This window comes from Eptesicus fuscus, chromosome 13 (genome assembly GCF_027574615.1).
Source record: "Eptesicus fuscus isolate TK198812 chromosome 13, DD_ASM_mEF_20220401, whole genome shotgun sequence".
Lineage (NCBI taxonomy): Eukaryota > Metazoa > Chordata > Mammalia > Chiroptera > Vespertilionidae > Eptesicus > Eptesicus fuscus.
Genome location: NC_072485.1, coordinates 39149130 through 39176961, shown reverse-complemented (window position 1 = coordinate 39176961; position 27832 = coordinate 39149130). Strand labels below are relative to the sequence as shown.

Below are 27832 nucleotides of genomic sequence, written 5' to 3'. Positions count from 1 at the left end.
TCTCTGGACTCAGATTGGACCAGAGAATGTCACGTGGACTCTTCCTTTCGATCTGTCAGTCCCCAGCATACCACCTCGGGCCCTGTTTTGTTGGGAAAGAGGGGAATGGGTCTGTTAAGACACAGGGCAGACCAGGACAGAGGATGAAGACCAGACGTGAAGAGTGGATGTTAGTATGTGTCTGCAGGGGGGTGAGGGTTGAAGTGGGGACTGATGCCTGGCGGAAAGAATTCTGGATTCCCGGGTTTGGGACAGACGTGCAGGGGCAGGATGGCTGGGTAAAACCTTGCGAATCCCTCTCTTCCGCCAGCAGGGGAGCAGACTCTTTCTGCCCAGGAGCAGGTCATACCAACAGCTACAACATGGGGCCTTTTGAGAAGTGTAAATAAATCTGGGTTCAAATCCTGGCCCATCCCTTTTTAGTAACTCTGGGCCAGTCACCTCCAAACCTCAATTCTGTCATCGGGAAAATAAGGATTACCGTATCACCTCCGGTGCTGTGAGCATAATGAGATGCTGTTTTGAGGTCGTAAGCCACTCCGTGTCCTGTCGGGAGTGACGCAGAAGTAGGAAGTAGGAGTCAGGTGATGAGTGTCCCTGTGTCCCAGGGAGGTGCCTGTGACCCTGGGAGGAAGTGTGTGTATGGGTCACAGGAGGAACGGGAGTGAAGAGCCGGGAATGACGATCTCCAGCCAGGGGGACACTTGGAGGAAGTGGCAGGGGCAGGGCCCTGCAAGAAGGGCAAGACTTGCCAAGGAGGGAAGTACCCGCCCACCGGAGTGAGCTGCTGCTGGGTGATGAAGCACTGCAGGGCACTGTGGCTGAACACGGAGGACTCCCTGCTCCTCACCGTTCTGTGGCCTGGCGGTGGCTCTTCCCCGCTTGCCTGGGCTCTCACGCAGCTGCATTCAGCGGTGGGTGGGTCGGCTGGGCTGGGACAGCTGCGGGACTGGACCCGCTGGGCCTCTCTGTGCCGGTGGGCACTGGGCCCCTCTCTAGACTGACCCATCTTTCAGCATTCGGTGGGGGCTGGATTGCAAAAGCACGAGAGCAAGATTGCAAAGTCTCTCAAGTCCTAGGCTGCACATGTGCACACCGCACCTCGCTGCACTCTGTCGGTCAAAACAAGCCCTAAGGCCACCAGATTAAGGGGAGAGGAAGAGAGTCCGCCTCTTCCTGGGAGGAGCCGCGATGTCACTATACAAAAGGCTGGGGACACATGGGATTCTTGTGAGGAGGGTTGGATAAAAGAACAATTTCTGAGGTGTGTCTGGGGTGTGGGGACGCACACAGGAAGGTGCACTAAGCCAGGCTGGGCCGGGAGGGTGGCGGAGTGCTGCTGCCACCCTGAGGCCTGGAAGATCAAGTGGAGGCAGCAGGTACCCGGGTCAGGAGAGTCCCTGGCAGGGGCCATTATTGCAGAGAAGGAGGCAGGTGAGCATTCCCACTGCACTCTCCTCCCTCCACCCCCCGCCAAGGCTTCCTATTGCCTGAACCCAGGTGGAAGCTTGAGGGCCTGGGGCTGCCGTCCATGCAGGTGGGTCTCCCAGGAAGGAGCAGGGTGGACACCAATGGACAGAGCATCCGGAGGGGTCAACAGAAGGCAGAAGATGTCCCCCTCCAAGCCCAAGCTCCTTAGCCTGCCCTTAGCCACTCTCCACCACCAGGCCCGGTCCTCCCACCCTCATCTCTCCTCCTCCCTCTCCGCAGACTGAACCATTTGCACTTCCATGTGTCAGCCATGCTCTTCCTCTCCCCTTTGGGCTTTGCCCATGATGTGCCCTCTGCCTGGAATGCCATCTCCCCATTCCCCCTCCCCCTTGTCTGGGTCATTCCTACTTATCCTTCAATACTGGCTTCATCTATTCCAGGAAGCCTTCCCCGTGCCTCTGGTTGAGTTGGGGTTTCCCAGGCTTCCCCTTCCTCTGCCACAACACTCAGCGCCCTGGTGGTCCCTGGGCAAACACTGCGCACTCATACTCCCGCCTCCAGGGCTCTCGGGCCACCCATACACAGCGCCAATGTCCTCCCCAAACAAAACCCACTCCCTAAACTGGTCTCCAATGCCTCTAAACTCCTCCTCGGCCTGGCTTTGGAGGCCCTTCTCATTCTCATCCCCCCCCCCCCCCCCCAACCCCCCCACTTTACCTAGACCTTCTCCCCGGCACCTCATTACCCGCTGCGCCCTTCTCTGCTGGCTGAAGGCACTCGGTTCTCGGACCTGCTGAGCTCTGGAGCACGCCGGTCCCTTCCCCCAGAACACACTTTCTCCTCCACCTGGTCAACATCACTCACCTCCAGGCCGGCTGGGTGGCCGAGGACTTGTGCCACGAACCCCCACCCCCACCCCCCTCCTGCGAACAGGGCCGGCTGCCGGCTCACCCCCTCTGTGCCCGCAGCCCTGGGTCTGAGAGCAGGCGCCACCCTGACGCTGCGCCCTGTCCCCAATCTGCTCCCCAGCGCTGCGCGAGTTCACAGAGAGACATGCATGGATAACAGCAGGAAATGGTATGGGAACAGCGGGAATCAGCAATTTTGCGCAGGAAGCTTTGGGAGATGTGGAAATCACTGGAGGGGGAAAAGTTTTGTTAGTCGTTGCAGTGTCCGATGACAAACAATACTATCTCAATCTTGCAATATACCGAGTTTGCTGGTGCTATTTTTATACAGCGAAACAGCAACCCTGCAAGAAAACAAGAGAGTTTAATAATAAAACATTCAACTTCATTAAAAAAAAAAATTTACTTACCCCGCCCCCCGCCCAAAGATCACCACCTTCATTAAACCTTAGCACACCCCCAGTCACCCTCAAATCCTGCTCTCCTCCCCACTGCCCTGAGTCTGAGTTAGTTACCCCTCTTTCAGGCTGCCTGTGGGGGTGAAAAGGACAGGGTCATTAGGGGTGAGCGGACTCCTCTGTCTCCCCGTGGATTGGGAACCCCCTGAGGACCAAGACCATATCCTCGCTCCCTCAGCCCCACCCCAGCACTCAGCCCCAGACCTGGGGCAAGCGGGCACCACAGGGGATGTGAGTAGGTTGCATAAATGAGCTCACACTGGGTGCTTCCTGGTGGGGGCCCTGGGCTGGGGCAGGAATGAAGGGAGAAGACCACTTTGCCTCTAGATGTGATTAAATTAGCTCTCTGTTGCTGCATAACAAATACTCCAAACCTTATCTGCTTTAAACAACAAACATGTATTGTCCCACAACTTCGGAAGGTCAGGAGTCTGAAGGGTCCTGGCACAGATCTCTCATGAGGTTGCACCCCGTGGCTGTTAGCAGGAGGCTTCTGTCCCTCGATATGTGGGCCTCCCCAAAGAGCTGCCAATGACACAGAGCAGGCAAGTGAAGAGAGGCCACACTGCCACGTGGGATCTAGCCTCTGCGGCACACACCAGCAATCCGGCCTTATTCTATTGGTTAGATGAGAGTCACCAAGTCTAGCCCACACTCCATACAGGGCTGCAAACACCAGGAGGGGAGACCATTGGGGGCCAGTTTGGAGAACAGGAGCTGAGCTGGCCATGGAGAGGGTCCCCAACAGGTGAGGCCTGAGGTGAGAACGATGGCCGTGACCCCGTGACCCCCAACCTGGCTGGGATGGAGTCCAAGGTGGCCATTAGACGTGGGGGTGCCAGGACGAGAGATGGGGGATAGGGAGAGGCTTCAGGGGCCAGAGGGAAGACTGTTTTATTATTAAACTCTCTTGTTTTCCTGCAAGCCTGCTGCTTCACTGAGGCCCCACACTGAAGACATCAGCGGCACAAGATAGGCCTCTAAAGCAATGATCTCAGAGGAAGGCTGCCCAAGAGGGTTAGCCCAGTAGGGATAACCACCCAGGGCTTTGTGTGAGCAAAGAATGTCCTTTCACTGGGTTAAGCCACTGAGATTACGAGAATTTGTTATAGCAAATAGTTGGCCTCCCCAACCGATACAGCGGGCCAGGAGTTGCACATATAAGGGTTCAGTTATTAAATTAACAGCTACCTGACACCTCGGAGCCCCCAGAGCCTGCCTGAGGGGCCTCACCAGGGTTCCCTTACCCCAATACATACACAGATTCAGGCAGCCAGAGGACAACGGGATTTTTCAGGTGTGGTAGAGATGGGCAGAGGCCCGAGAGCCTGCCTGAGGCCTCAAGTGATGGGGAGAGTCCGAGTCTCCTCTAGAAATCAGGCTGCCCTTTGACCTGTGTAGAAGTTCTCAGACATCATTAACCACAGGGGACAAAGGGCCTGCTGGGGCCCAGCCTGAGACTGCTTTATGGTGACAGGAGTCAGCCAGCACAGAACTGCTGGCAGCCACGTGGCATGGTCCAAGGCCCAGCCTAACAGGGGAACTATGCTTTGTGAGGGTTCAGAAGGAGGCAGAGGTGGGAGGAGGGAAGCTGCTGAGCAAGCAAAGGCCGAGAGAAGGGCACACGTTGGTGATTGTTGCTGGTGTGGCTCAGGGTGCAAGGGGGAGGTTTGGGGATACAGGGGGCTAGAGGTGTAGGCCTTTGTTCTGCACGTTTTTATTGAGGTAGAGTGGTGAACAAGGCAGACCAGCTCCCTGATGTCGCCTTGCCTACCGGCTGGTGAAACTCAAATGTCCAGTTAAGGAGTCAGGAATTTATCGCCAAGGTAGGGAGGAGCCCTGGAGGTCCTTGAGCTGGAGTGGGCCATGGCCAGAGGCCAGAGGCCAGAGGATGCCTTGGGCTGAACTGGGCATCTGTCTTAATAACCTCACAGAAAGGCAGAGTCAGCACCCTGAGCTACTTGCTGAGAACCTACTATGCGCTGAGCTCCAGGTGGGATGTTTCTCATGCATTATCTCAATGACACCCACAGTGACCTCTTTATAATAAACAAGGCTCATTTGTCAGAGAGATTAAAGGACTTTCAGCAACCTGCTCCCAAGATGAAGACTGCCTGTCCAGACAGCAGTCACATGCCGCTCCCACCTTTCCCAGTTCTGGCCTCAGGCTGGGCAGAACGGCACGCTGGAAATGACAGCCGGCAAGACACACAGCTACCCCCCTCCCCTGGCTCGGCTGTGTGACCCCGTGGGAGTCACATCCCCTTGCTGAGTCTCGGTTTCCTCATTTGTAAATGGCTCATCCTTAAGTGAGTATTTAATAAATGCTAGTTCTCCCTCACCTCTCCTCTTCGGAAATGGCAAGAAATGGTTTTTGAAAGACCCGTGGGAGTTTGTGTCTATCACCAACTAGGTTGGGCTTTTCTTAGAATCTGGATCTTCCTCCTCACTCCCTGCCAGAAAATTGAGTGTTTCCGTTTTGAGCTGGTGCCATGCACGTCCAGTTACATGTTCATTGAGAGAACAGATAGATGAGAAGACAGACCTTTCTAGCCACTTCTTTTAAAGGGACCCTGAAAGAAAGGAAGAAAGAAAGAAAGAAAGAAAGAAAGAAAGAAAGAAAGAAAGAAAGAAAGAAAGCCCAGCAACAAACCCTGGCCCTATCAATAAAATGTCAATCATTAAGGATCAAAAGGGGCCTCCCTCCTAAAAAAAATGTAAAAATTGTCAGAAGCCTGCGTTTGGGGGTGCCCTAGGTCAATGCTTGCCAAAATGTCTGTGGTGAAGGACAAGACCCTTGCCGGTTTTTGCCTAATTCACCATGGACCTCTCCATTTGTAAAACACACTATAAACGACTGGAAAAATGAACTAAGAAGAAGACTAACATAGTACAAGCCCAATTTTTTATTATTACTTTTAACAGGACAGACATGAACTTACCCTGCTACATTGCTCTAAGGCAGCGATTTTCAACTGGTGTGCCGAAAAAAATTTTAAAACATGCAAACCTGACTATTGAGTCAGGGGCACTGACCTCTTTTCCCTTACATTGTCAAATTAAAAAAAAAAAATGACAATAGCCAACACCACAATAGCCATCTGGTGAATGAATAAAAATTATACCTGTTTTTTTAGTCAGATCGGCAAAAAATATATTTTTTTTGGTGTGCCACAGAATTTTAATAATTAGTTTATATGCGCCATGAGATGAAAACGGTTGAAAATCGCTGCTCTAAGGTTTCTCAATGGTTACTCTCAAATTCTGTACTTTGTCAGAAACCAGTAACAAGCAGTTCATGGATGAACTCTGGTCCTCAGACCACACTGGGACCACACTTCCCTAGAACTCTCTAGGGTGACTCACTCTTGGCATCGTAAGGTTGGTGGGAGTTAAAGTGCACAGAACTAGTTGGTGAACTGCAAAGTGCTGGACACAGATTGGTTGGGCTGTTGTCTTAACCACTTACATCTGGGCAAGCTGAGGGGCCTCTGGGAGGAAAGGACTTGCCTGGTCACACAGCTGGAAGTGGCCGAGGCAGGCCTGGTCTTGGACTCGCAGCCAGTGCTCTTTCCGCGCTGCCTCGGTGGTGGATACTGGGATGTGCCACTCAGACACACTTTCAAGGAAGGACATTTTGCCCCAGTTGCTGAGAGCTGCAGCCCCTCCCCCGGCCCGGCCCCACCCCAGATTGGCCCCCCACCCTGATTAGGGGCAGGGCCAGCCGGCCAACTACCTGTGGACCCTCCCCCTGGCTGGCCCCGCCCCTGATAGGCCCCCCCACTCTGATCAGGGGCAGGGCCTGCTGGCCAACCTCCCGCAGCCCCACCCCTCAGCTGCTGGCCCCCCATCAGCCCTCCCCACCCCATTTGGGGCAGGGCCAGCCAGCCTACCATCCACAGCCCCTCCCCATGGCCAGCTTCACCCCTGATCTGTCTCCCACACACACCAATCGGGGGCAGGGCCCACCAGCTAAATGGCTCGCAGCCCCTCCCCCGCAACTGGCCCGGCCCTGATTGGGCCCTGATCAGGGCAGGCTGGTTGGCCAACCTCCCGCCATCTCCTCCTCCCAATAGGCCCAGCCCTGATCTGCCCCGATCAAGGCTGGGCCAGCCAGACCCCACCTGTGCACAAATTCGTGCACTGGGCCTCTAGTCCTATATAATAAAAGCCTGATATGCAAATCGACCAAATGGTGGAATGACCTGTTGCTATGATGCACACTGACCACCAGGGGTCAGATGCTCAATGCAGGAGCTGCCACCAGCCCGCAGGCTCCAGGCCAGCCAAGGCAGGTGCCAGCAGGAACCTCCCAATTGACCCACCAGTCACCCCACAGATCAGCCCTGACCGCCGGCCAGGCCTAGGGACCCTACCCGTGCACAAATTTAGTGCACCGGGCCTGTAGTAAAAAAATAAAGTGACTAATTTTTTCAAATGGCATACCACTTTAGAAGACATTTTGGCAGTTTCTTATAAAGTTAAACATAGCCTTACTATACATCACAACAATCATGATCCTAGGTATTTAGCCAACTGATCTGAAAACTAGTCCAGACAAAAGCCTGCACACCAATATAGCAGCTTTATTCATAATCACCAAAAACTGGAAACAACGAAGACATCCTTCAGGAGGTGAATGGGTAAACAAACTGTGGTACATCCAGACAAAGAAATACAACTCAGAAATAAAGGGAAATGTGCCCTGGCCAGTGTGGCTCAGTTGGTTGAAACATCATCTCATATGCCAAAAGGTGGCGAGTTTGATTTCTAGTCAGGGTACATACCTAGGTTGTGGGTTCAATCCCTGGTTGGGGTACATGCAGGAGGCAACCATCGATGTTTCCCTCTCGCATCAATGTTTCTCTCTCTCCCCTCTCTCTCTTTCTTCTTCTTATCTAAAAAACAAATAAACAAAAACAATAAAAATATTTAATAATATAAAGAGAAATGAGCTACTAATTCACACAACACCGATAGATAAATTCTGGCTAGAGAAAAAAGGCTACACCCTATTTGATTCTATTCACATGACATGCTGGGAAAGGGTAAAATACAGACATGGAATCCAGATCCGCAGTCGCCCGGGATTGCAGGAGGGAGAGCCTTTGACACAGGGAAGCACAGGGAATTCTTTTGGGTGATGGAATGAATCTGTATGGTACTGTATGTACTGTTGTATACATGACACTATGCATCTGTCAAAATCCACAAAGAATGAAACTTAATGTACAGAAATTAAATTAAAAATTAAACCAAGAGCCCTAGCCAGTTTGGCTCAGTGGATACCAGTAGAGTGTCAGATTGCAGACCAAAGGGTCCCAGGATCGATTCCGGGCAAGGGCATGTACCTGGGTTGCAGGCTCCTCCCCAGCCTGGGGCCTGGTCCGGCTTGTGCAGGAGGCAACCAATTGATGTGTTTATCTCACTTCGATATTTCTCTCTGTCTTCCCCTCTCTCTTCCACTCTCTAAAATTCAATGGAAAAATATTTTCAGGTGAGGATTAAAGTAAATAAGTAAATAAACAAACAAACAAAGCAGCCAATCAAGAATTTTGGGGACCCCAGGATGGAATGCAGGCTGTGAGGAAAGAATCTCAAAGATATTGCAAATGTGTGAGAAAACCTCACTAGAGGGAGTTAGGGGGAAAGGACTGACCTAAGTAACTTTGGAAAATAGTGTTTTGACTTTGAAACTGTAAGACTAATGTTAAAACAAAATGTACATGAACACCACACCGTAGTTGGTAAAGTTGAATTTCTCATGGGGGTCCAGGTTGACAATGTGGAAGCTGCTGTACTTGTGTGCTGAGATGGCACAAATAAGTGGATGATGGGAGGCTTTTCTCACTTTGGAGAAGGAAGGTACAGATAAGCAAGGGGGAAAGGCTAGAATGATCCTTATGTTGAGATATTAGAATGGGAGACGTCAGTATGAATTCATGTTTAGTTAATATAGATACAGATGGAGAGATACAGAAATAATTATAAATATATATGTATGTAAGCAAGCGTTAGTATATGTACATATTTTTCTTGGCTTTGTCTTACGTTTAAAGCCTCTTCAGATAATCCAGGATATCTTCCCATTTAAAAATATTTAATTTAATCACACCTGCAAAGACCTTTTTCCTCCTTTATAAGGTAGCATTCACAGGTTCTAGAAACTAGGATGTGAATATCTTTTGGGGAACTTTTTTTTTTTTTTAGTTTATTGTACATGCCAAGCAATTTATTCATTCTCTCAGCCTCAGTTTCCTCCTCTGGAAGTGATATATGCAAATGTATGTAAATGAGAGGCCTGATCTGCTGGCACTGCTGGGTGTGGAAGGCAGGAGCCTGAAGAGCATTTGTCCTGGACAGATGAGTCCTGACACCACTCCTTTCCCGAGTGCACATCCGCACCAAGTTAGCAGGAGTCCCTGGCAGGGACGTGATGGTAGGGAAAGGAACCCCAGATGGGAACCCTGAGACTTGGGTTCAAATCCCAGCTCTGTCAGCCCCTGACAGTATGACCTCAAGCAAGTCGCTTACACAGTACAATTTCAAGAAACACATGTACGTTAGTCCTGCCCTAGGACTGGGGAGGCACCTCTCGCCCTGAGGTTTATGATTACAGATGTTTTTATTTCGGTGTCTTCCTATTGGCTAAAGGATCTCAGTCTCTCCTAGTAACAAGGGTACATTTTAATCGGAGCCCTGTGGAAGCAGTGACCGCTCTCAAAGGGGCGGCAGTAATGGTGGAGGTCCAGGCACTGTGGCTTGTGGAGGTGAGGAGAAGAGAGGAAACCTCCCGTTCCGCTTGCTTTCTCCCGGGGCCCATCGGTCTAGGCCAGGGTTCAGCCTGTGCTTGAATAAACCTGTGAACTAAGAATGCTTTTTACAGATGAACATTTGCAATCGATGTGAGGGGCGGGAACACTAACTTTGAGGCCCATTTAAGTGAAATGTTATCCTCCAAAAAATTCCATCTTCTCATTAGTTGACTTGTATTACAATTTTGTACTCAATTATTTACTTTGAATTTGGTCCATTAAAATTTTATGGAAATTTGTTTCCTTTCTTGTTATATAAGAACCTACCTAATAGCCTCAATTTGCCTCTTGGCCCGCAAAGCCTCTACCAGCCGCCACTTAATCAGTTGCCCTATGTTCCATCTCAAATCTGTCTTAAGCCATTCGTTACTTTGGAGCCAGAAGGAGCTCCCCAGTGTAGGTCTGACAAAATCATTCCTCTGATGAAAACCCAGTGGTTTCTCGGTGCTCTCTGGCTGCCTCTGGCTCCTTGGCTGGCGTACAGCCCTTCCCAGCCCTTCCCAGCGTGACTCCTGCCTCCCTTCTGAGCTACTCCCTACCCCCCTGCAGCCTTCTGAACTTCTTCCAGTTCCCTAGGACACCTTGCTTCCCCCAGAGCCAGTGTTTTATACAAGCTGTTCCCTCTGGCTAACATGCCTTTTACCCTACTCCCCTCCACCCAAATCCATTTTCCTGTATACTGGTATATTATTTCTTATGTATATTATTTCTTGATTTCAGAAAGGAAGGGAGAGGGAGAGAGAGGTAGAAACATCATTGATGAGAGAGAATCACTGATCAACTGCCTCCTGCATGCCCCCGACTGGGGATCAAGCCTGCAACCTGGGCATGTGCCCTGACCTCCTGGAAGGGCGGTCACATTTTTTAAGTGCCTGTGCCCACTAACAGACTGGGAGCCCCAGCTCAAGTCAGTTTGACTCTGCACTGATGCCCTTTGCTTTCCACTGACAATGCTCCTGCTGGTTCCTACCATTTGGGAAGGGAGCTGGCTACCAGTCAGGGGCTGGGACTACCCATCAGGAGCCCCAGTCCATTTCCTTCCCTGGATTGCAGATCCTCGTCTGTACAGTGGAGACAGGGGCCCCTGGCCTGCTGATGGTGTAAGGCCTGGGTCAAAGGTGGGAATGGAACCTTGGGGGACATGAAGGGGGTGGGGGAGTCGGTAGCTGAGCTTCCAGACACCTTTATCAGTCCTCCACAAGCAACCCCAGACAGACACGAGCTTGGGCTCTGGGCTCTGGGCTCTGGGACATTCCAGCCAAAGGTCACTCCTCAGCAGCCAGCTGCAACTGGCCAGGGCCTGGACCCTGCCTGCCCATCCCCCTACTTTCCCCTCCCCTGAGCAGGAATAAAAAGAAGCTTGGCCGGGAATGCTTCTGGGATGAGCTCAAGTGAGCGTGCGTGTCTGTGGATATGTTTCTGCAAGAGCATCCATGTATGATCTGGGTCTGTGTGCACACGCAGAGTCACAAAAGGGTGCTTCTGTGTCCCATGTGTCGGAGCGTGCATGGCTGTGTGGTGACTCTGTGCATGTATAAAGGCCGGAGTGGAGAGGATGGAGGAGAGTCAAGTCCCCTCAGCCCTGACACACTGTGACATCTGGTTCTTCGGGGCTGTCCTGACGCTGTACCCTCCATTCTTACTCCAAAGCTCACACAGGTTTCAGGCTCCCCATTGATCAGTGCCCTCCCCTCTTCTGTCATTGATCCCGTGCTGCTGAGAAAGACCCAGAATTCTGAAATATTAGGGTGAATCCTGAGGGTGGTGCAGGGGACACTATCAGTGCTCCACAGATTCCCTTTGATCACTGCTGTGGACCCCTTTCTGTACGTCCGTTGATGTTTCTTCCAAACCACCTGCCCCTGCAAATTCTCCTGGGCTTGCCTAGGGCCCCTGAAGACACTTTTCCCCACGTGCAGAGTATGGTGAACAGCTGGGAGCTTATACCCCCTCCCCCTTCCCCACCCCAGTGACCCTTAGCCAAGACTAACTGGTGAAAGCCAGCTTCCTTGCTCTAAGCTGGAACAAACGCCAGGCATCATTCTTGCTCCAGGGCTCCCCTGCGGGATCTGGCGGAGGCTGTTTCTGGTCTGGAATCACACCCTGTTTCATTTCTTCCCCTTCCTTTTCCTGTTCCGGCTGCCCCAGCTCCCTCTCGAGTTTCTCCTGCAGGCATTTCCTCAATAAACCCGTCTCACAGGATTCCCCATCACCAGGTCTGCTTCTAGGAAACTTGACCTTAAACAGGGCGAAGGGCTTGGAAACAACCTCTCCACAACCCCACTGAACAAAGAGGACAGAGGCACAGGGCGGGCACGTGTGTCTCCAGAGCTCCCCTCCTACCCCCACTTTGGCAAGCTGTACTCTTACCCTTGGTCTCTGTGGCCCCATGTGCCACCCTGCTCCCCACCTCCCCTGCAGGGGGCGGCCCTCTCGGCAATGCCCCCAGCAGCCCTGGGTTAGGAAGAGTTTTTGATCCTGCTTGGGTCCCCCTTTCCTGAGGGTGTCTCCTTGGAAAATGAAGCAGTCTGGGTCAGAAAGCAGGCAAAGAGAAACTTTCAAGGGGAGGCCAGGGAGACAAGAACTGCTCTGGTAAAACCCCTCACCACACTGCCTTCGAGGGCGCACAACTAGGGGGCAGACGGGGCTCTGGCTGACAAAGTCTGGACCTTCCCTTTCTCAGAGAGGCCTCCTGTGGTAGAAAAGGCCCCATTCTGGGAACGGGGAGACTTGGATCCCCTCCACAACTCCCTTGTCGCCTGGCTGAGTACCTTTAAGGGAGTCCGGTGACTCGCTGAGGGATGCCATTTCCCCATCGGTGGCATCCCTCAGAGAGTCACTGGACTCCCTTAAAGGTACTCAGCCAGGCCCGCCATGGGGCAGGGGGACGCATGGCATTTGGAGCAGGAGATCCGGGCCTCAAACCCACTTCTTACGGAGTAGCACTCCCTGAATGAATGAGCCCGCGGCATCTTCATTTCTTCCTGTGTCAATGTTGATGCCTGCAGGCCTGACCTCACGGCGCGTTGGGAGAACTAAATGAGATAACGCCGCTGGCAGAGCACTTGGCAGGTCCCTGGCACACGACGAACTCGAGCAGGTGACTATTTTTGCTCTTGTTGTGTACCAGCCGGGGTTGCGTAACCAGCTGGGTCCTGTGGTCTTGCTGACGTGACACTCACTCCCAAGCTCCGTCAAAGCCAGAGGACAGGCACAAAGGAGACAGTGCCGGTGGAGGGGAGCTGGAGGGGAGTGTAAAGCCTTCGTTCTCCGGTCCCACTCGCCCTGCCTCCAATGCCTCCCCTGGCTTCAGAGAACAACCACAGAGTCCCCAGGTGCTCGAGGCCACGGCAGCGTGTGCTCAGGTGGCTGACAGGCAGGGTGACTGACAGGCAGGGTGACTGACAGGCAGGGTCTGTGCTTTACATTTGGTGAAGTGGATAGAAATAATGCAGGCTAAGCCTTGTTTTGTTTCTTATGGTTAGAAAATGTATTCATTTTGTCGAATTTAAAAAAAGAAAATGTATTTCTTTTCAAATTTTAAAAATTCTGGTAAGATAGAAGTACCGTGAGATTTACCATCTTGACCACCTGGAAGTGTATGCCTCAGGGGCATGAAGTACATTCACATTGTTGAAACATCACCATCTTCAGAACTCTCGAATCTTGCAGAACAGAAACTCCGCACCCGTTAAACAATAACTGCCTATTTCTGCCTACTGCCTTGTCTTAAAAAAAAAAAATCTATGTAAGAATTGGAAATAAATATTTATTTTTTTATTAGTAAACTAGTGACCCAGTGCGCAAAATCGGACGAGACCCAGACCTGAGGGAAATCTTGCGAGACCCGGGACTCCAGACCGTGCTGCACCATGCTGCACCATGCCACAGGACTCCCCCAAGTCCCGCTGTGCTGAGAGACCCAGAGTCAAGTCCCTGCCCACCTGCACACACCTCGCCATGCATGCAGCCCTGCCCACCTGCGCATGCCTTGCTGTGCGCGCAGCCTCCTGGTGACCGGTCTTTGGTTGTTATGCATTAGGGCCACTGGGTTTTTATAATATAGATATTTACTAGTGGTTCTCTATATGTACTGGCCACTGTGCTAGGCCTGAAACACAGGAGGAACTCAAGGCTCACCACTGGCTCTGAAGGTTTAGGATTCATAAGCCAGAACAACAATGGAAGATAATTATGTTTCATTTCTTCATTCAGCAAAACTCTCCTGACCCTGTCAAACTCATGTGGCAAGGAAGCAATAATGGGGGACACCTTCTCCCCGCCTGGAGGTGTTCATGTTTGGTGCAAGGCTCCCACCCCCAGCCATCCAGGCTTCCCCTCCCAGGCCTCTCTGCTTCACCAGGTCCTACCCATCCTCCCACACAGCGAGGCACAAACTGCAGCAAAATGCAGGGCAGCAGGCCCAGCCTGGAGCTCTGGGGAAGGGCATTGGATCCTGGGCTCCAGGCGAGCTCTACTCTGATCTCACCCAAAATTAATTAATTCATTAATTAATCTATTAAAAAAATAAATTCATCCTTGGCTGGTGTTGCTGTGAGAATAAACAAGTCATTTTTTCTGTCAAAGAACAGCTTAGATAGCTGCCATTTTGGACTGAGTGACTTGGCAGCCGCCACTTTGGCCACATGACTTGCAGCTCTCCTGGGGGCCGCCATCTTGAAATGGCAAAGGCCAACCCCTCCCTTTAAATTAGCCAATCACGAGAGACTGTGCACCTGAGCGCCAATCAAGAGTGAGGACAGGTCACGTACGTGAGGATTAAAAAGCCCAGCAGACCGCCTGTTCAGTGTGTGTGTGCTCCCAGACCATGTGCGTGCACCCTCCTGCAGGAGTAAAGATATTTGCCTTGCTGCCTGGCTCCCGAGTATGCTTCGTGTTCTATCAGGACCCCTGAATTTGGGGGCTCGCCTTATTTCTTACATTGCCCAGTTGGTTGAGTGTCATCCCATGCACCAAAGAGTTGCAGGTTTGATTCCTAGTCGGGGCACGTGCCCCGGGTTGCAGGTTCAATTCCCAGAGGCAACCAATTGATGTTTCTCTCTCATACTGATTGATGTTTCTGTCTCTGTCTCCTTTGCCCTTCCTCTCTCTCTAAAATAAAATAAAAATTTAAAAATAAATAAATAAATTCAGCAATATTAATAATTATCCTAATGGGGCTGGCTTTAGCTCAGCGGTTCCTTCGAATACAATGCTTACCAATCACTCTTGCTCACCTACGCAAGAGTGGCTCGAGACCTGTGGGCACCTTCCAGCCCTTTATAAAAAAAAATATATATATATATATATATATATATACATTAATGGTGAAAAGATCTAAACACCTAATTAAAAGGCAGAGTGTCAAACTGGATTTTTTAAAAAGACTCAACTATATGCTATCTATAAGAGCCTCACTTTAAATATTAAGAAATAGGTTAAAAAGGGATGAACAATGTTACATGCAAAAATACTAATCAAACACTAATCAAGAGAAAATTAGGGTGGCTATATTAATAACAGACTAAGTAAATAGAATAAATATTACAGGAATTGAGATGGATATTGTATAATGATAAAAGGGTCAACTTATGAAGAAGACATAATAATCCTAAATATACAGAGTCAAAAAACCAGATTTTTAAAATACATGAAGCAAAACTTGATAGAATTGAAATAAAAAATAGATAAATCCACAATATGGTTGATGACTTCAAATTTTCTCTCTCCATTCAGTAATTGATAGAACAAAAGTAGACAGAAAATCACAAGAATAGAGAAGATCCAAGTAACAATATCAGACAACTTGACCTAACTGCAATTTATAAAATGCTATATACACAATACACAACACCAGCAGAATAAACACTCTTTTCAAATGCACTTTAAATACTTGTGTGTATGGGGAGGGGGGCCGGGGGGGGGGGAGGTTTGCTGAGACCAGGAAACAAATTTTAAAAAATTGAAATTACACAAAATATATTTTCTAATTTAAATGAAATCAAACTAGAATGAAACCAATAACAAAAAAGATCCCCAAATATTTGGAAACAACACACATTTAAATAAATAAGGGGCCAAAGAAGAAATTACAAAAGAAATTAAAATAGTTTGAATGGAATGAAAATAAAAACTCAATATATCAAAAATTTATTGGATGCAGCTTAGAGAAGTTTGTAGAGGGAACTTTATAGTATTAAATGCTTATATTAGAAAATAAGAGAAGCTTAGAACCAATCAGCTAAGAAGAGTAAATTATATCCGAATCAAGCCAAAGGAAGAAAATAATAAAGACAAGAGCAGAACTAAATTAAACTGAAACAGAGAAAGTCATTGAAACCAAAGATTATTGGAAAATAAATCGATAAACCTCTAGTCAGGCTGGTTAAGAGGAAAAGAATGAAGACACAAATTGCAAATTGTCAGGATTTAAAAACAGATATTACTACAGCTCCTACAAAAATTAAAAGGATAATGAGTGAATATCATGAACAATTTTATGCCAATATACTTGATATTTTAGTTTAAATGTGCTGACGAAGGGCTCTCAGAGCAGCCAAGCCATTTCTTCTCCATCTGTGTCTGGCATAACACTAAGGTTCGGGACAGACAAGAGGAGAATTGAGGGCCACAGAGTGTCCAAACTCGAGGTCAAATGGGGTTGGCCTGGCAGAACTCACACTGGACTGGCTGCCAGGTTCATATTCTACGGATTTTACCTCAGATCGAAGCCTCTTTCTCAACATCGGGTACACAGAAAGACAAGCATGACTTAATTCTGGGGATTGCCCAATGACAGTGTTGGAAAATCCCCAGATTTAGGCTATCCTTCTTGCCCAAGTTACCTCCCACAGCAGCATCACAATATAGGACTGGCAAGGTGGTTAAAAACCTGGATTCAGGTTCTCTCTCTCCCCTTCACTCCCCCACCCTTTCCTTCCATCCAGGCCCAGGTGAATTAGAACTAAGCACGGGCTTTGGCATCAGACCAACCACGATTCCAGTCCCAGCTCTTCCTCCAACTAGCTGTCACCTCTCTAAGCCTCAGTTTTTTTGTTTTTTGTTTTTCCATCTTTATTAATGTAGTTGTTGATATAGGAATTTTTGGGGGTGAAATAGGCAGATTTAGGTATTTTTTTTAAATTAAGGGGAAAAAAACACAGGGCTACAGAGTTGCAAAAGGGTACATTTCCATAAGACAAGGAAGTTGGGAGAGGCAGCAGTTACATTTCCATAAGATAAGGGAACTGGAAGCAACAAAAGGTCTATATTCACAAAATAAAGAAGGAGGAGCTCACAATCCCATGTGAGATTTGACCTTTGAGCTCAGAAGTTACTGTAGTGACCAAATAAAGGGGGATAGTGGCCAATCGGAGGGGATATCGATGCACAGAAAACTGCAGCCTTTATAAACTGTGGAAGAAGGGACTGGGTGGGACTCTTTTTCCCTCCCCATGTGGGAGTCTGTGCTGTGAGTTTCTTTCCCTTTCCCTACGTGGGAGTCTGTACTTGTTCTTCAATAAATTTCCACCTTTGGTATACCATCTTCCGTCCCTGGATTCATTTTTCGACTCTGGTGGATAAAGAGCCTGGGAACCATCCTGCCCAGGGGAACACCGAGTGTTCCAGTCCCAAAATCCCCGTATCATTGTGAACTCATTATCTCCGGGGTTGTGAAGGATAAATAACAGAACGTATGTACAAGGCTATGCACAAGGTCAGGGCTAAATTTATATCAGTCTCTGGTCTCTTCCCTAAAGGACTCCTTCCCTGAAAACTCCAGTGAAGACTATATTCCCTCTTCTCAACTTGACCTTGAACTTCAAAAGCTCCAGGAGAGCAAGGACTGAGTCTGTTTTCTCCTCTTGTGAGGTTTGGGTGGGCTCACTGTAGGCAGAAAAGCAAGGCCACATGCTAACGTGACTAGCTCAGGGAAGGCCTGCATGGCAGTTCTGCAAACTCAAACACCTAACGTAACCACAAAGGATGGTCTGAAATTAAAAATTTAACTAAAAGCAGTGTATAGTAGGTAGTCATGTCCTAGGCTAGTATTTTCCCTGACAAAATCAACTTCTATCTTTATGAGCCTATTGTCCTTTTGCATCTAAGATAACATACCTGTGAAATGTCTGGGTAACTTGTAATTTCCCTTTTTCAGGACTCCTCAGGGTGCAACAAATGGCACCAGGGCAGAAACCACAAATTCCCTCATTGTTATTGTTATCGTGTTAATTGTGGACTGTTAGCTATCCTGTACTCACCTATGTAAAAGGAGCATGTGTCCATCATTTCACTTTTAATCTAATCCTAAAGGTTTCCCCGCTTTGCTTTCTCCCACCTCCCTAATCTATCACCAATGGATTTCATATAACCCACTTGCATCTCCTCCTTTTATGGTTAATTTATAAAAACAAGGTAAAAAACCACCATTCTCCAGAGCATTATCCCAATTGTTGAGATTCTGCTTCCCAGCAATTGTTGAGTTTGGCTCAAATAAACTCACAAAAATTCTTTACAAGTTTCAATGTTTTTCCGTTAACATCACACAGACCAGGGCTTCGTATATGTGTTTCTGCCTTTAACCCTGTTCCTCTCTTAGGGTAAGTGTCCTCTCTGCTTGCAGGCTGGTCACGTACCCTCCTCAGCTGTGCAATGGAGGGACTAAGGCTGTCATTACCATAAGGGATCTCAGAGGGGCAAGTATCCAACTCCTCATAAACTACAAAGCTGTACCCATAATTCCTAATGGCAGCACAGCACTGGTGACTGAAGGGGGTATGGTGGGAGGTGCTGCCCTGGGTGAAACCCTCCTGGTCAAGCCCAGCTTGGTAGCTTGACTTCTTTGTCTGTGGTTTGGTCAAAGCACCTGTGGGTTGAGTTGGGCGATGATGAAGAAGAGGTGACCTAGGTCCCGGAGCCGTCCTGTTCACACACCGACAGGAAGAGCAGGGCAGGCCATTATAGACAGGAATGTAGGGATGGTAGGATGTGTGGGGAGGGCACAGGGGAAGCCAGTGCCTTGTGTGAGCCCCCATGCTCACCTCACACGGAGGAGGACAGTCCCAGGACACAGAAAGCTGCCCAGAAACTACCTCCCTGGGCTGCTCTAACTCTAAGTCTGGTTTTCCATCCAAAGCCAATCTGGGCCAAACTGCTTAAGCAGCAGCCATGAGCTTGGCAGCTGGGGGCCAATAGGAGGAATTGTCACTCAGCGAGGTGGCCCAGAAGCAAGAGATGGCCCCGCTCAGCCCTTGGACTTGCCTCTGCATCCTTTGGTGTGAAGAGCCCAAACCGGGACAGGTTTTATTGTCCCATTCCCCAAGCCCTGCCCCCGCTCTACACTACCAACCTACCTGCTCTTTCTAACCTTCCAATCTGATCAAGATTCTCTTCTGCTCACATCCCTCCTTTGGTTTGAAGCCCACAGAATAAAACCCAAGCTTCGTGGCTGGATTACAAGGTCCTTCAGATCTGGTCCCTGTCCATCTCTCCCACCATCTCCTACCCCTCCTCTTCCAGCCTCACCAGGTGCTCATGGCTCCCAACTCCAGGCTCTGCCTGAACGCCCTTCTCCTTCCTCTCTGCCAGGCAGAATCGTCCTCATCTCAGGTCCAGCAGCAATGTCATCTCCTCTTCACCTTCCCAATTTACCGTCCCTCCTCCATGCTCCCCTAGCACTTTGTCCATGACTCTATGGTACTCATTCATGGTCGATGCTCCACCATGGAATGAGCCACTATGCTGAGCAGGCCTGCACTGGGGCACAGGATGAGGAGGTTCCTGCCTCTGGGAAGCTCTTGGCCCAACAGAGAGGCAGACAGACAGTGACAGCACAGGGGGAAAGGGCTGAACTCAGCACAACCTCCATGTTCCCCTGCACTACAGCTTAGCTGTCTGGCTGCAAACAGTGGCTTTGAGACACCATCTCTTGGTTGGGTCTCCTCAGAGGCAAGGACTATGTCTGATTACCTTCTGTGTCCCAAGGAAAGGAAGGTGCACAGGAAAAACATGCTGGAGTAGATGAACTTGGGATCTGAATGTTTCAAAGAGGCGTTGAAGACCCGAAATCGTGCCATTTAAGATAATATCTTACTTTTCATAGCATAGTGGTAACACCCTTTTACACGTTGTGATTTCATTTGATCCTCAAATGTTGCAATGAAATCAGCAATGTAGAAACTGTCACCGCCATTTCATGGTGCAGAAACTGAAACCTAGACTGGGATAGAGACTTGCCTAAGGACACCTGGCAAGTCAGTGATAGAGAACAGGCCATCCTCTAGGCCTCCTGCCTCCCAGCCCAAGCTCTGCCCCTTAGGTCATACTATCAGGTGAGTGGGTGGGCCAGGGGTTCCAGCCCAAGGCCTCCTCCACAGGAGACCCTTCTGGAATAGGCTCATCCACATACTGACCTGGGGTCCTTCCAGGCCAGCAGGAGTCTTTCTCCCCAGAGGACCCCAACACTTTACCTTTGGGGGGAGGATGCAAGAACTCAGTGGCTTCTTCAGCATCTATCTGGCTGCACTCTCCTTTACCCAGAAATACACCACACATGTTCCTACCTCCTGCTTTTGCACATACCAGCCCCCTTTGTCCCCCACAAACCTGGTATGCCACTAGCCTTCCCCCAGTTTCCTTAAAGGTACCAAGTGCTTTTCAGCCTCAGAGCCTCACACATGCTCTGTCTAGAATGCTTTTTCTTCTCCTCTTGGTCAACTCAAGCCTCAGAGCGCAATGATGTTTTCTCAAAGAGGTTAACTCCTATGGCCTTGAGAGGGTTGAACAACGGAAGTGTTTCTAGGTCCTACCAGCTGCATTTGTCACATGCTACCCTGGCACTGTGGCCTCTATCATATCCCTCCCCCCAAGGTGGTAAAGACCTCAACAGCAGAGATTCCCTCTCCTTTTGGGCTGTGCCCAAGAAATCTGTCTTCTCACTGACATGCTTATTGCCCCCACCCCTTCCCTCTCCCTCAACATCCAATAAGTCATCTAACCACAGTTCCATAGATCTCACCGCCTCCTATGCTTTTCTCTAGACCAGGCCTTTCCCTCCATTCCCTCCACCACGGCCCTAGCTCTGGGCTCATTCTCTTCCACCTGGGTCCCTCCCGCAGCCCCTCACTGCCCTCCTGGCCTCCAGCCTCTCCCATGCATTCTCACCATGGTTGGAGGTCTCTAAAAACTAATCTGACCACTGTCATTTTTCCACTCAAAGCCATTCCCAAAACCCCATTCCCACCACAACGTCCCAAGAGTGGCACTGGAGGACCTTCATAAGATCGGGCCCAGCCCCCTTTCCCACAGCGGCCTGAGCTCCAGCCACTCCAGGTGCCCGAGCCCTGCCCCAAACATGCTGGCTTTTCTAAGACTTGATTATGCCTGTCCTTCTGCCTTCCATCTACAAAACTGCTCATCAGCACACAATGAAAATAATTTTGGAACACTCTCTACATGCCTGGCACTAGGCTAAGCTTTTTTCATGCCTAATCGCATCTAGTTCTCAAAGCACCTCACAAACTAATTGTCCTTGGTTCCATTTTACAGATATGGAAACTGAGTTTCAGAAAAGGCAGGGCCATGCCCAGCTGGTGTTGCTCAGTGGATTGAGCACTGTCTCATGCACCAAGAGGTCACCGGTTGGATTCCTGGTTATGGCAGGTGCCTGGGTTGTGGGCTAGATCCCCAGTACAGGTCAATGCAGGAGGCAGCCAGTCGATGTTTCTCTCATGGATGTTTCCATCTCTCTCTCCCTGTCCCTTCCTCTCTATCTAAAAATCAATAAAAACATATTTTTAAAAAGAAAAGAAAAGCAAGGCAGGGCCAGAACTGGACTCTAGGTCTATCTAATTCCAAAGCTGCTGTGCACTAACTTTTCTGGGAAATGCACCCAGTCCCCAGCCCAAGGCAAGGTCTTCTCTCTTTCCCCAGCACTGCTGCCAGTAGTATGTTTGTGCGGCCAACACCGCCCTCACCCACCACCATCACCACCATCACCACCATCACCACCATCACCACCAACGTGAGCTTCCCAAGGGCAGGGCCCGGGCTGGCTGGGCTGGGTCCCCAGCACTCAGCGATGCATAGACAGATAGTCTGGGAGGTTTCTTAACACACAGATGGAAAGGTAGAGGCAGCCTGGGTGGTGTAGGAGTCCAGCCCTACCCTAAGTAATCCCTGATACCGACCCGAGGCGGGACCATGGCATCTGCAGCCAAGGAAAGGCCTTGCCAAAGGAATTCAAACAACACCTGGCCGCACGCCCTTGGCCGGCCCCCTGCACGTGCTGGGTCCCCACCTCCGCGCCCACGTTCCAGCAGCCAGGCCGTACCAATCCCCGCGGGGGAGCGGCGGAGGGGCGGACAGCGGGAGCAGCAGGAATCACCAGGCGCGCCTCCTGCAAGGAGGACCCGACCCCCACGCCCCTCCCGCCCCCGCGCGCTCCCCACGCCTATCGCCTCTCCCGCGCAAAGCAAGGGTCCCCGCGGAGCCGAGCCCCAGCCACGCTCCCTGTCCCCCCCACCCCCAGCCGGTGGGGCGGCGTGGGCTGGAACGCCGGCCCCGCCCCGCCCCGCCCGCCTCGGCCCCGCCCCGTTGTGAGGTTATAAAACGCAGAGCTCGAGTGGCGACCCGAGTGGCCACGGCTGGGGCCTCGCGTTCCACTGCTGCTCCGACTGCCACGGGCCGCGCGCCCCCAGCGCCCCCAGTTCCCCCAGCTCCCCGTGCTGTAGCCGCGCCGGCGTCCGCGCGGTCCCCGGGCTCCCGTGCTCGGCGCGAAGCCCTGGCCCCGGCGGCCGGGGCATGGCCAGGGGCGCGGGGTAAAGCGGCTTCCCGCAGGGCCGTTACCTGTACCGGCTTCAGCATGAAGACCCTCATAGCCGCCTACTCCGGGGTCCTGCGAGGTGAGCACCGGCCGGGCTGCCCGTAGGGAGAGCTCTGGTGGCGGGTCTGTGCTGTCGTGTGAGGGGGCTTGGTGATGGGGTGAGAGTCTGGGAGATAAGCTTGTCACCACCTAGGGGTCTGCAGGGCCTTTCGCGCTTTTCGTCCTGGGGTTATGAAGCTGCAAGAAGGTTTTCAGGGGAAGCTGTGATGGAGGGCTCCAAGGCGAGCAGGAGCGTGTTCTTACAACGAGGTTTTGCTGCTAAGGACTGGCCACTGTGCAGGTGGAGGTCCCAACCCCTTTTCTTTGGGGAAAGCTTGCCGCCCCAACCCCCTCACATCATCTAGGTCTGGGATGAGGGGAGAATAATGGTTACCTGGTCTGACCCATGTATCCTGGCATGGTAGTCAAGTCTGGGTTCATTCTCCACGCTAGCATTCATCAGTATTTCAATATTTGCAACCTCTGTTGCATCCCGTCCCTTCCCCCAGCTTGTTTTTCTCATCCGTGAAACAGGGGTGATATTTGACAACTCATCTCCAGCCCCGGCATGGTTGGTGGCCCCTGGCAGTTCCCTCCCCTCAGTCCTCACCAGGCAGAGCAAGGGAGAGAGACTGGATGGGGCAGAGTGGCAAGGGTTTTGCAATCCCCTCGACAACAGCCACCAGAGAGCATGCCTGACTGCGGCAGGTGTGCCCACACTGTCCTCTAGCCAACCCCCATCCGCCCGGCAAGGCTCTGGGGCCCACTCAAAAGCAGCTATGAGCCTGGCATCTCAGAAAGTGGGGTGGAGGACCCGGGTGCCCTCCAGTGTGGCCCATGCCCCTGGAACTGAATCAGGGGCAGAGTTGAGGTCAAACTCCAGAACTTTTCCCCCTCACGGAAGAGCATCCCTTCCACCTCCCACATCACCCTCCCCCACCCCGTAGCTGGAGAAACTTGCCCAAGGTTTCCTTAAGAAATAAGCTTGGCCATGGGATTAAACACAAATCCGGGAGACCCGGGGAAGTCCTCACAGCTGTCCTGGTCTGAGTGTCTGTCTTGCTTGAATCCAACCTCCCTCCCTCCCCCTAAGTCTTTATTCTGCTGAACCTGCCCTACTTAGGGTTTTTCTTTAGTAACTAACAATTGTTTACTCCACCCAGCTTCATTATTAAAGTAAAACATGGTAATTATTGGAATTTTGAAAGATATAAAAAAAAACACAGAATGAAAATAAAAATTGCTGGTGTTGACTACCCAAAGATAGCATTCTATTGCCATTTTAATATAACCTTTATAAATTTATTTATATGTATTGTATAAAGTTGAGGGCACGCTATAGATATAGTTCTGAATCCTGTTTTCTCCCTCTTCATGTTCCATCCTGAGTATTTCCTTCTGTTACTCAAAATCACTTGTAATATTCTAATGGCTGTATCACAGTTTAACCGTGTCCTGGCATTGTTGTTGTTCTCTGTGTGACTGTTGCTATGTCTGCCCCTATTGGTTGGGGTGCTGTTTGCCCTTGGAGAAGTCCTGAGCCGCTGTCGCCATCTCGGGAGGCGAGCCGCCTGAGCTGCCCCACACACCTGGCCCAACAGCCCCTGGCAGCCCCTTCTCTCACTTAAGAATGCCGGTCTGTTCACTGTGCCCTCTGAAGGCTCATAAGAAGGGAAGAACGGGACTTATCCATATTCATGCTTTTAAAAATGCTTTTGTCTCCAGGCATGGGCCAGGGATGCTCTCTTTCTGTGCTAGTCCTTCCTGGTGCCCCCTTCCCTCACCTCTGCTGTGCATAGGCTGGGAGCTGTATCTTCCAGGAGCCAGTGACCCTGACTCTCATGGTTTGAACCTAGAGTTTGTTATTTAGGAGGACATCTAGGGAAGGATTTTGACCAAGTGACTTAATATCACATCAGGAGCATTTCCCCATGTTGTTATCAGATCTTGAAAACATTTTTTGTTTAATTGGCTGCAAAGAATTCCATCATGGGATATAACAAGGGCTGGTATGAAATGCAAACCAATCAACTTAGCTCTGGATCTGCTTTGGTGAAAGACTGGGTGGGGTCAGGGAGGGTGCTGAAGCAAATTTTGTGTTATCTGGGCATCTCCATTAGACCTGCTTTCTACATCCTTGGTCTTTGACAACACTCCCCAGTGGCCTGCTTTGCCTCTGTAAATAAGGTTCCACTGTTGTTACGCGGTGAACACCCTGTTAGTGGCTGTATTCAAGGAGAGACCATGGATTCTGGGAAGGGAAGTCCTGCAATGGGTGAGAGATTGAAATAGATTCCTTGGTGTCTGGTTTCTTGACCAAAAGGAAAGTTGTGCTGCTGTGGGAGCATGGGTACGTGGGTACGTGGGTGTCTGTTTAGGGGGTGGGGGGAGTGTGTGTTGATAGTTTTTCATCTGAAGGACTATTCTGTGCCTGGGTGGAGGCTGCAGAGTTGGTCTTATTTGCATCTCTTCCTTTGCCCCTGGACAGCGGGGTGAGGGGTAGGGGAGGGGGGGAGAGAGAGTCTTCAGGTGAGAGCCCTCTGATGTCTGCCTATATCTCCAGGGTTTGACCCATGACCCAGCCTGAGATGGTGGCCGCTCCAGTAGAATTCTAAGCTGATTTGTTTTGTGTGGCTCCAAGGAGCAAGGCCAGCAACAGAGGGACTAGGGGGGCAGGTTTTGATATAATGGAGGAATTCTTCTCACAGCTGTTGAAGACTGCAACAGGCTCAGTGTGGGTGAGGGTGGAGCTCCCCGTCCCTGGGAGGATGCAAGCGGGCGCTTGGTGGGAGCTGTATCTAAGGGGAGTAAAACTAAGGCTAGGCTGTTGGGGGATAACTCTAGAACTGACGGTTGGTAGTTACCTAACCCAGTCAAAAATTACGGCCTGAGAACATCATTCATGTTCCCCTCTCCTCTTTTTTTTTGTAGCTTTCCCCCCTGCCCTGTCCCACTTCCCCAACTGCACAGAGGCCAGTTTGGGGTTATCTGTGCTACCAAGGCCTCATCTGGGCTGGGAAAGAAGGACCAAGAGGAATATTTATTAGCAGGTTGGGTGAGTCAGTAACCAGTGTGGAAATCCGGCCCCACCCCCCATCCTCCCACCTCCAATTTCAGCAGCAATGCTTGAGTCATAAAATCATAGTTATTTGTTAACACTGGATCTGGCCCAGCCCTTATGCTACCGATGGGGCACTGAGGGCCCCGGAGAGAAGCCTCTGGTCCAGAATTATCAAAGCCAGGGTTAGAACCCAGGTCCACTTCCCAGGCTGTGACTCGCTTCCTTAAGCCAAGAGGAAGTACAGGGAGGCGGCACAGGGCTGCGCACAGGGCTCTGGCCGCTGTAGGTGCAGCGGCTTCCAGTTTTCATGATGTGGCGGCACATCACACCGCCCAGGCTTTCTGAGGAAGCCCTCCCACCCCAGCTTGCTCTGATGGCTGGAGGCAGCCCCAGCCCCAGCGCTTTGATGCCAGGTGAGCTGACAGTTGCCCCACATCCTTGTGGCCATGAAGCCCCACGTGAGCAGCTCCACGGCTTCATGACCTCATTCCTACCGTGTCGTGTGCCGGAACTGCTCGTGTCTTCCCGTTCCCGCAGCATTCCCCCAGTTCAGTCCTATCTTGCTCAGCGTTTTTGTTCTGTTTTGTCTTGTAATATATATATATATATATATATTTTTTAATTGAATTCAGAGAAGAAGGGAGAGGGAGAGACAGATAGAAACAGCAACGATGAGAGAGAATCATTGATGGGCTGCCTCCTGCACTGCATGCCCCACACTGGGGATGGAGCCCATGACCTGGGGCATGTGCCCTTGACTGGAATCGAACCCAGGACCCTTCAGTCCACAGGCCGATGCTTTATCCACTGAGCCAAACCAGCTAGGGCTTGCTCAGGGTTTTTGTGTGCTGCCCTTCTGCCCAGATCTTTGCCTGGCTGGCTTCTGATCAGTCTCCTCTCAGAGGCCTTTTCTGACCATGCCATCTTGGGAGTCACTGCAACTTGTTTTACTTTTTTTTAATAATATTTTTCATTACCTAAATTATCATATGGACTTAAATGTGTAGGTTATTGTCTCCCCCATGAGAATGTCAGTACCTAGGGAACAGGGACCTTGTCTGTCTTTCTCAGTGTTGTGTCCTCGGCATTAGCACAATGCCTGGCATGTGGTAGGTGCTCAGAAAATATTTGTTGAATGAATGAATCATTAATGGGCCCTCAGCTCTCTTGAGAGCTGCCCTGTTCCTCTTGGCAGGAAGCTCTGCTTTTAGCCTCAGTGTGGTTCCTTGGTCTGTCCTCAGGCCTCCTCTTTGTCCCCCTGTGCTGGGGCTGCAGCTCTCCCCTGCCCTGGAGACACCCACAAGCTCATGAGAAGCTGGATCTAGGGCTGACTGTAAAGTAGGTAGAGCCGACTTGCCATGGTGCCCCTCATGGCTTCCAGGGCTTAGAAGCCAAAGAGCTCGAATTCCAGGCCTGGCTTCCCCCTGGGATGTGACTGGCAGCTTACTTCTCTTCCGGGGATCTCACTCCCCCTGTAATAGAGGATCAGAAATCTCAAGCTCTCAAGGAAGTGAGAGTTTGAGTGAGCGTGGATGGTAAGTGCTTTGTCAACCAACTTGTGACTCTCAAGTTAGTCCTTGTCTATCCTGTGTGACTGTGTGCGTGCAACAGGCCCCCAACACTATGGAGAGTAGCAGGCTCTGCTCGGGGCGTCCAGGAAGCTTCACCATAGTGGGGACCGTTCGGTGTACTGATGGAGCACCTCTGTGCATTAGACTCTCTACTGCATACAGGTCGGTCAGCCCTGGTCTCTGCCTTTGAGGAAGTGAGACTGGGGGGGATTACGCGAGATGACTACACAGTGACAGGGAAGGGAGCAAGGGGAACTGGGAGGCCTGAACGTGAGGGTGGGGCAGCTAACTCATCTTGGGGCCAGGGAAGGCGTTCTGAAAGAGGACCTTCAGTCTGTATACTGAGAGATGAATTGGCATTAGCAAGGCAGGAAAAAACATTCAGGAACCGGTATAAACAGAACCTGAGATTTGGGTGGGAGTGGCAGTCTCCCTGCAAGGCCTCCAAGTCACCAACCTGGGCTGAAGCCCTGGTATGTATGCTAAGAGGCCGAGACCCGAGACCCAGACCCGTCTCCAGGCCTGGGGTGGCTCACCTACACCCTTGCAGGGGAGGGGGGGTGTTGTTTGCAGGGGGAGGAGCCTGGTGCACTCAGTTTCTTGGCCTCCACCACTTCTGGGGGCTCCTGAGATGGAGCGGCTGCTAGTAGACTTGAGGGCCTGGGGGTAGGAGTCAGGCTTGACACCTTCCCAACTCTTAGTCTCCTCATCTATAAAATGGGCAAA

The 27832-nt window shown here is 50.7% G+C and overlaps 1 protein-coding gene across 1 annotated transcript in view; it reads left to right on the top strand.

Moving 5' to 3' along the window:
• Window positions 1-22228: 22228 nt before the first annotated feature.
• The window catches only part of DGAT2 (diacylglycerol O-acyltransferase 2), a gene marked incomplete at its 5' end in the record, with an annotated part of 32553 nt that continues 26949 nt past the window's right edge, over window positions 22229-27832 (top strand). Inside the window, one exon of the mRNA XM_008150053.3 lies at window positions 22229-22514. Coding sequence (XP_008148275.2) covers window positions 22229-22514 — 286 coding nt within the window. The remainder of the gene's footprint in view (window positions 22515-27832) is intronic.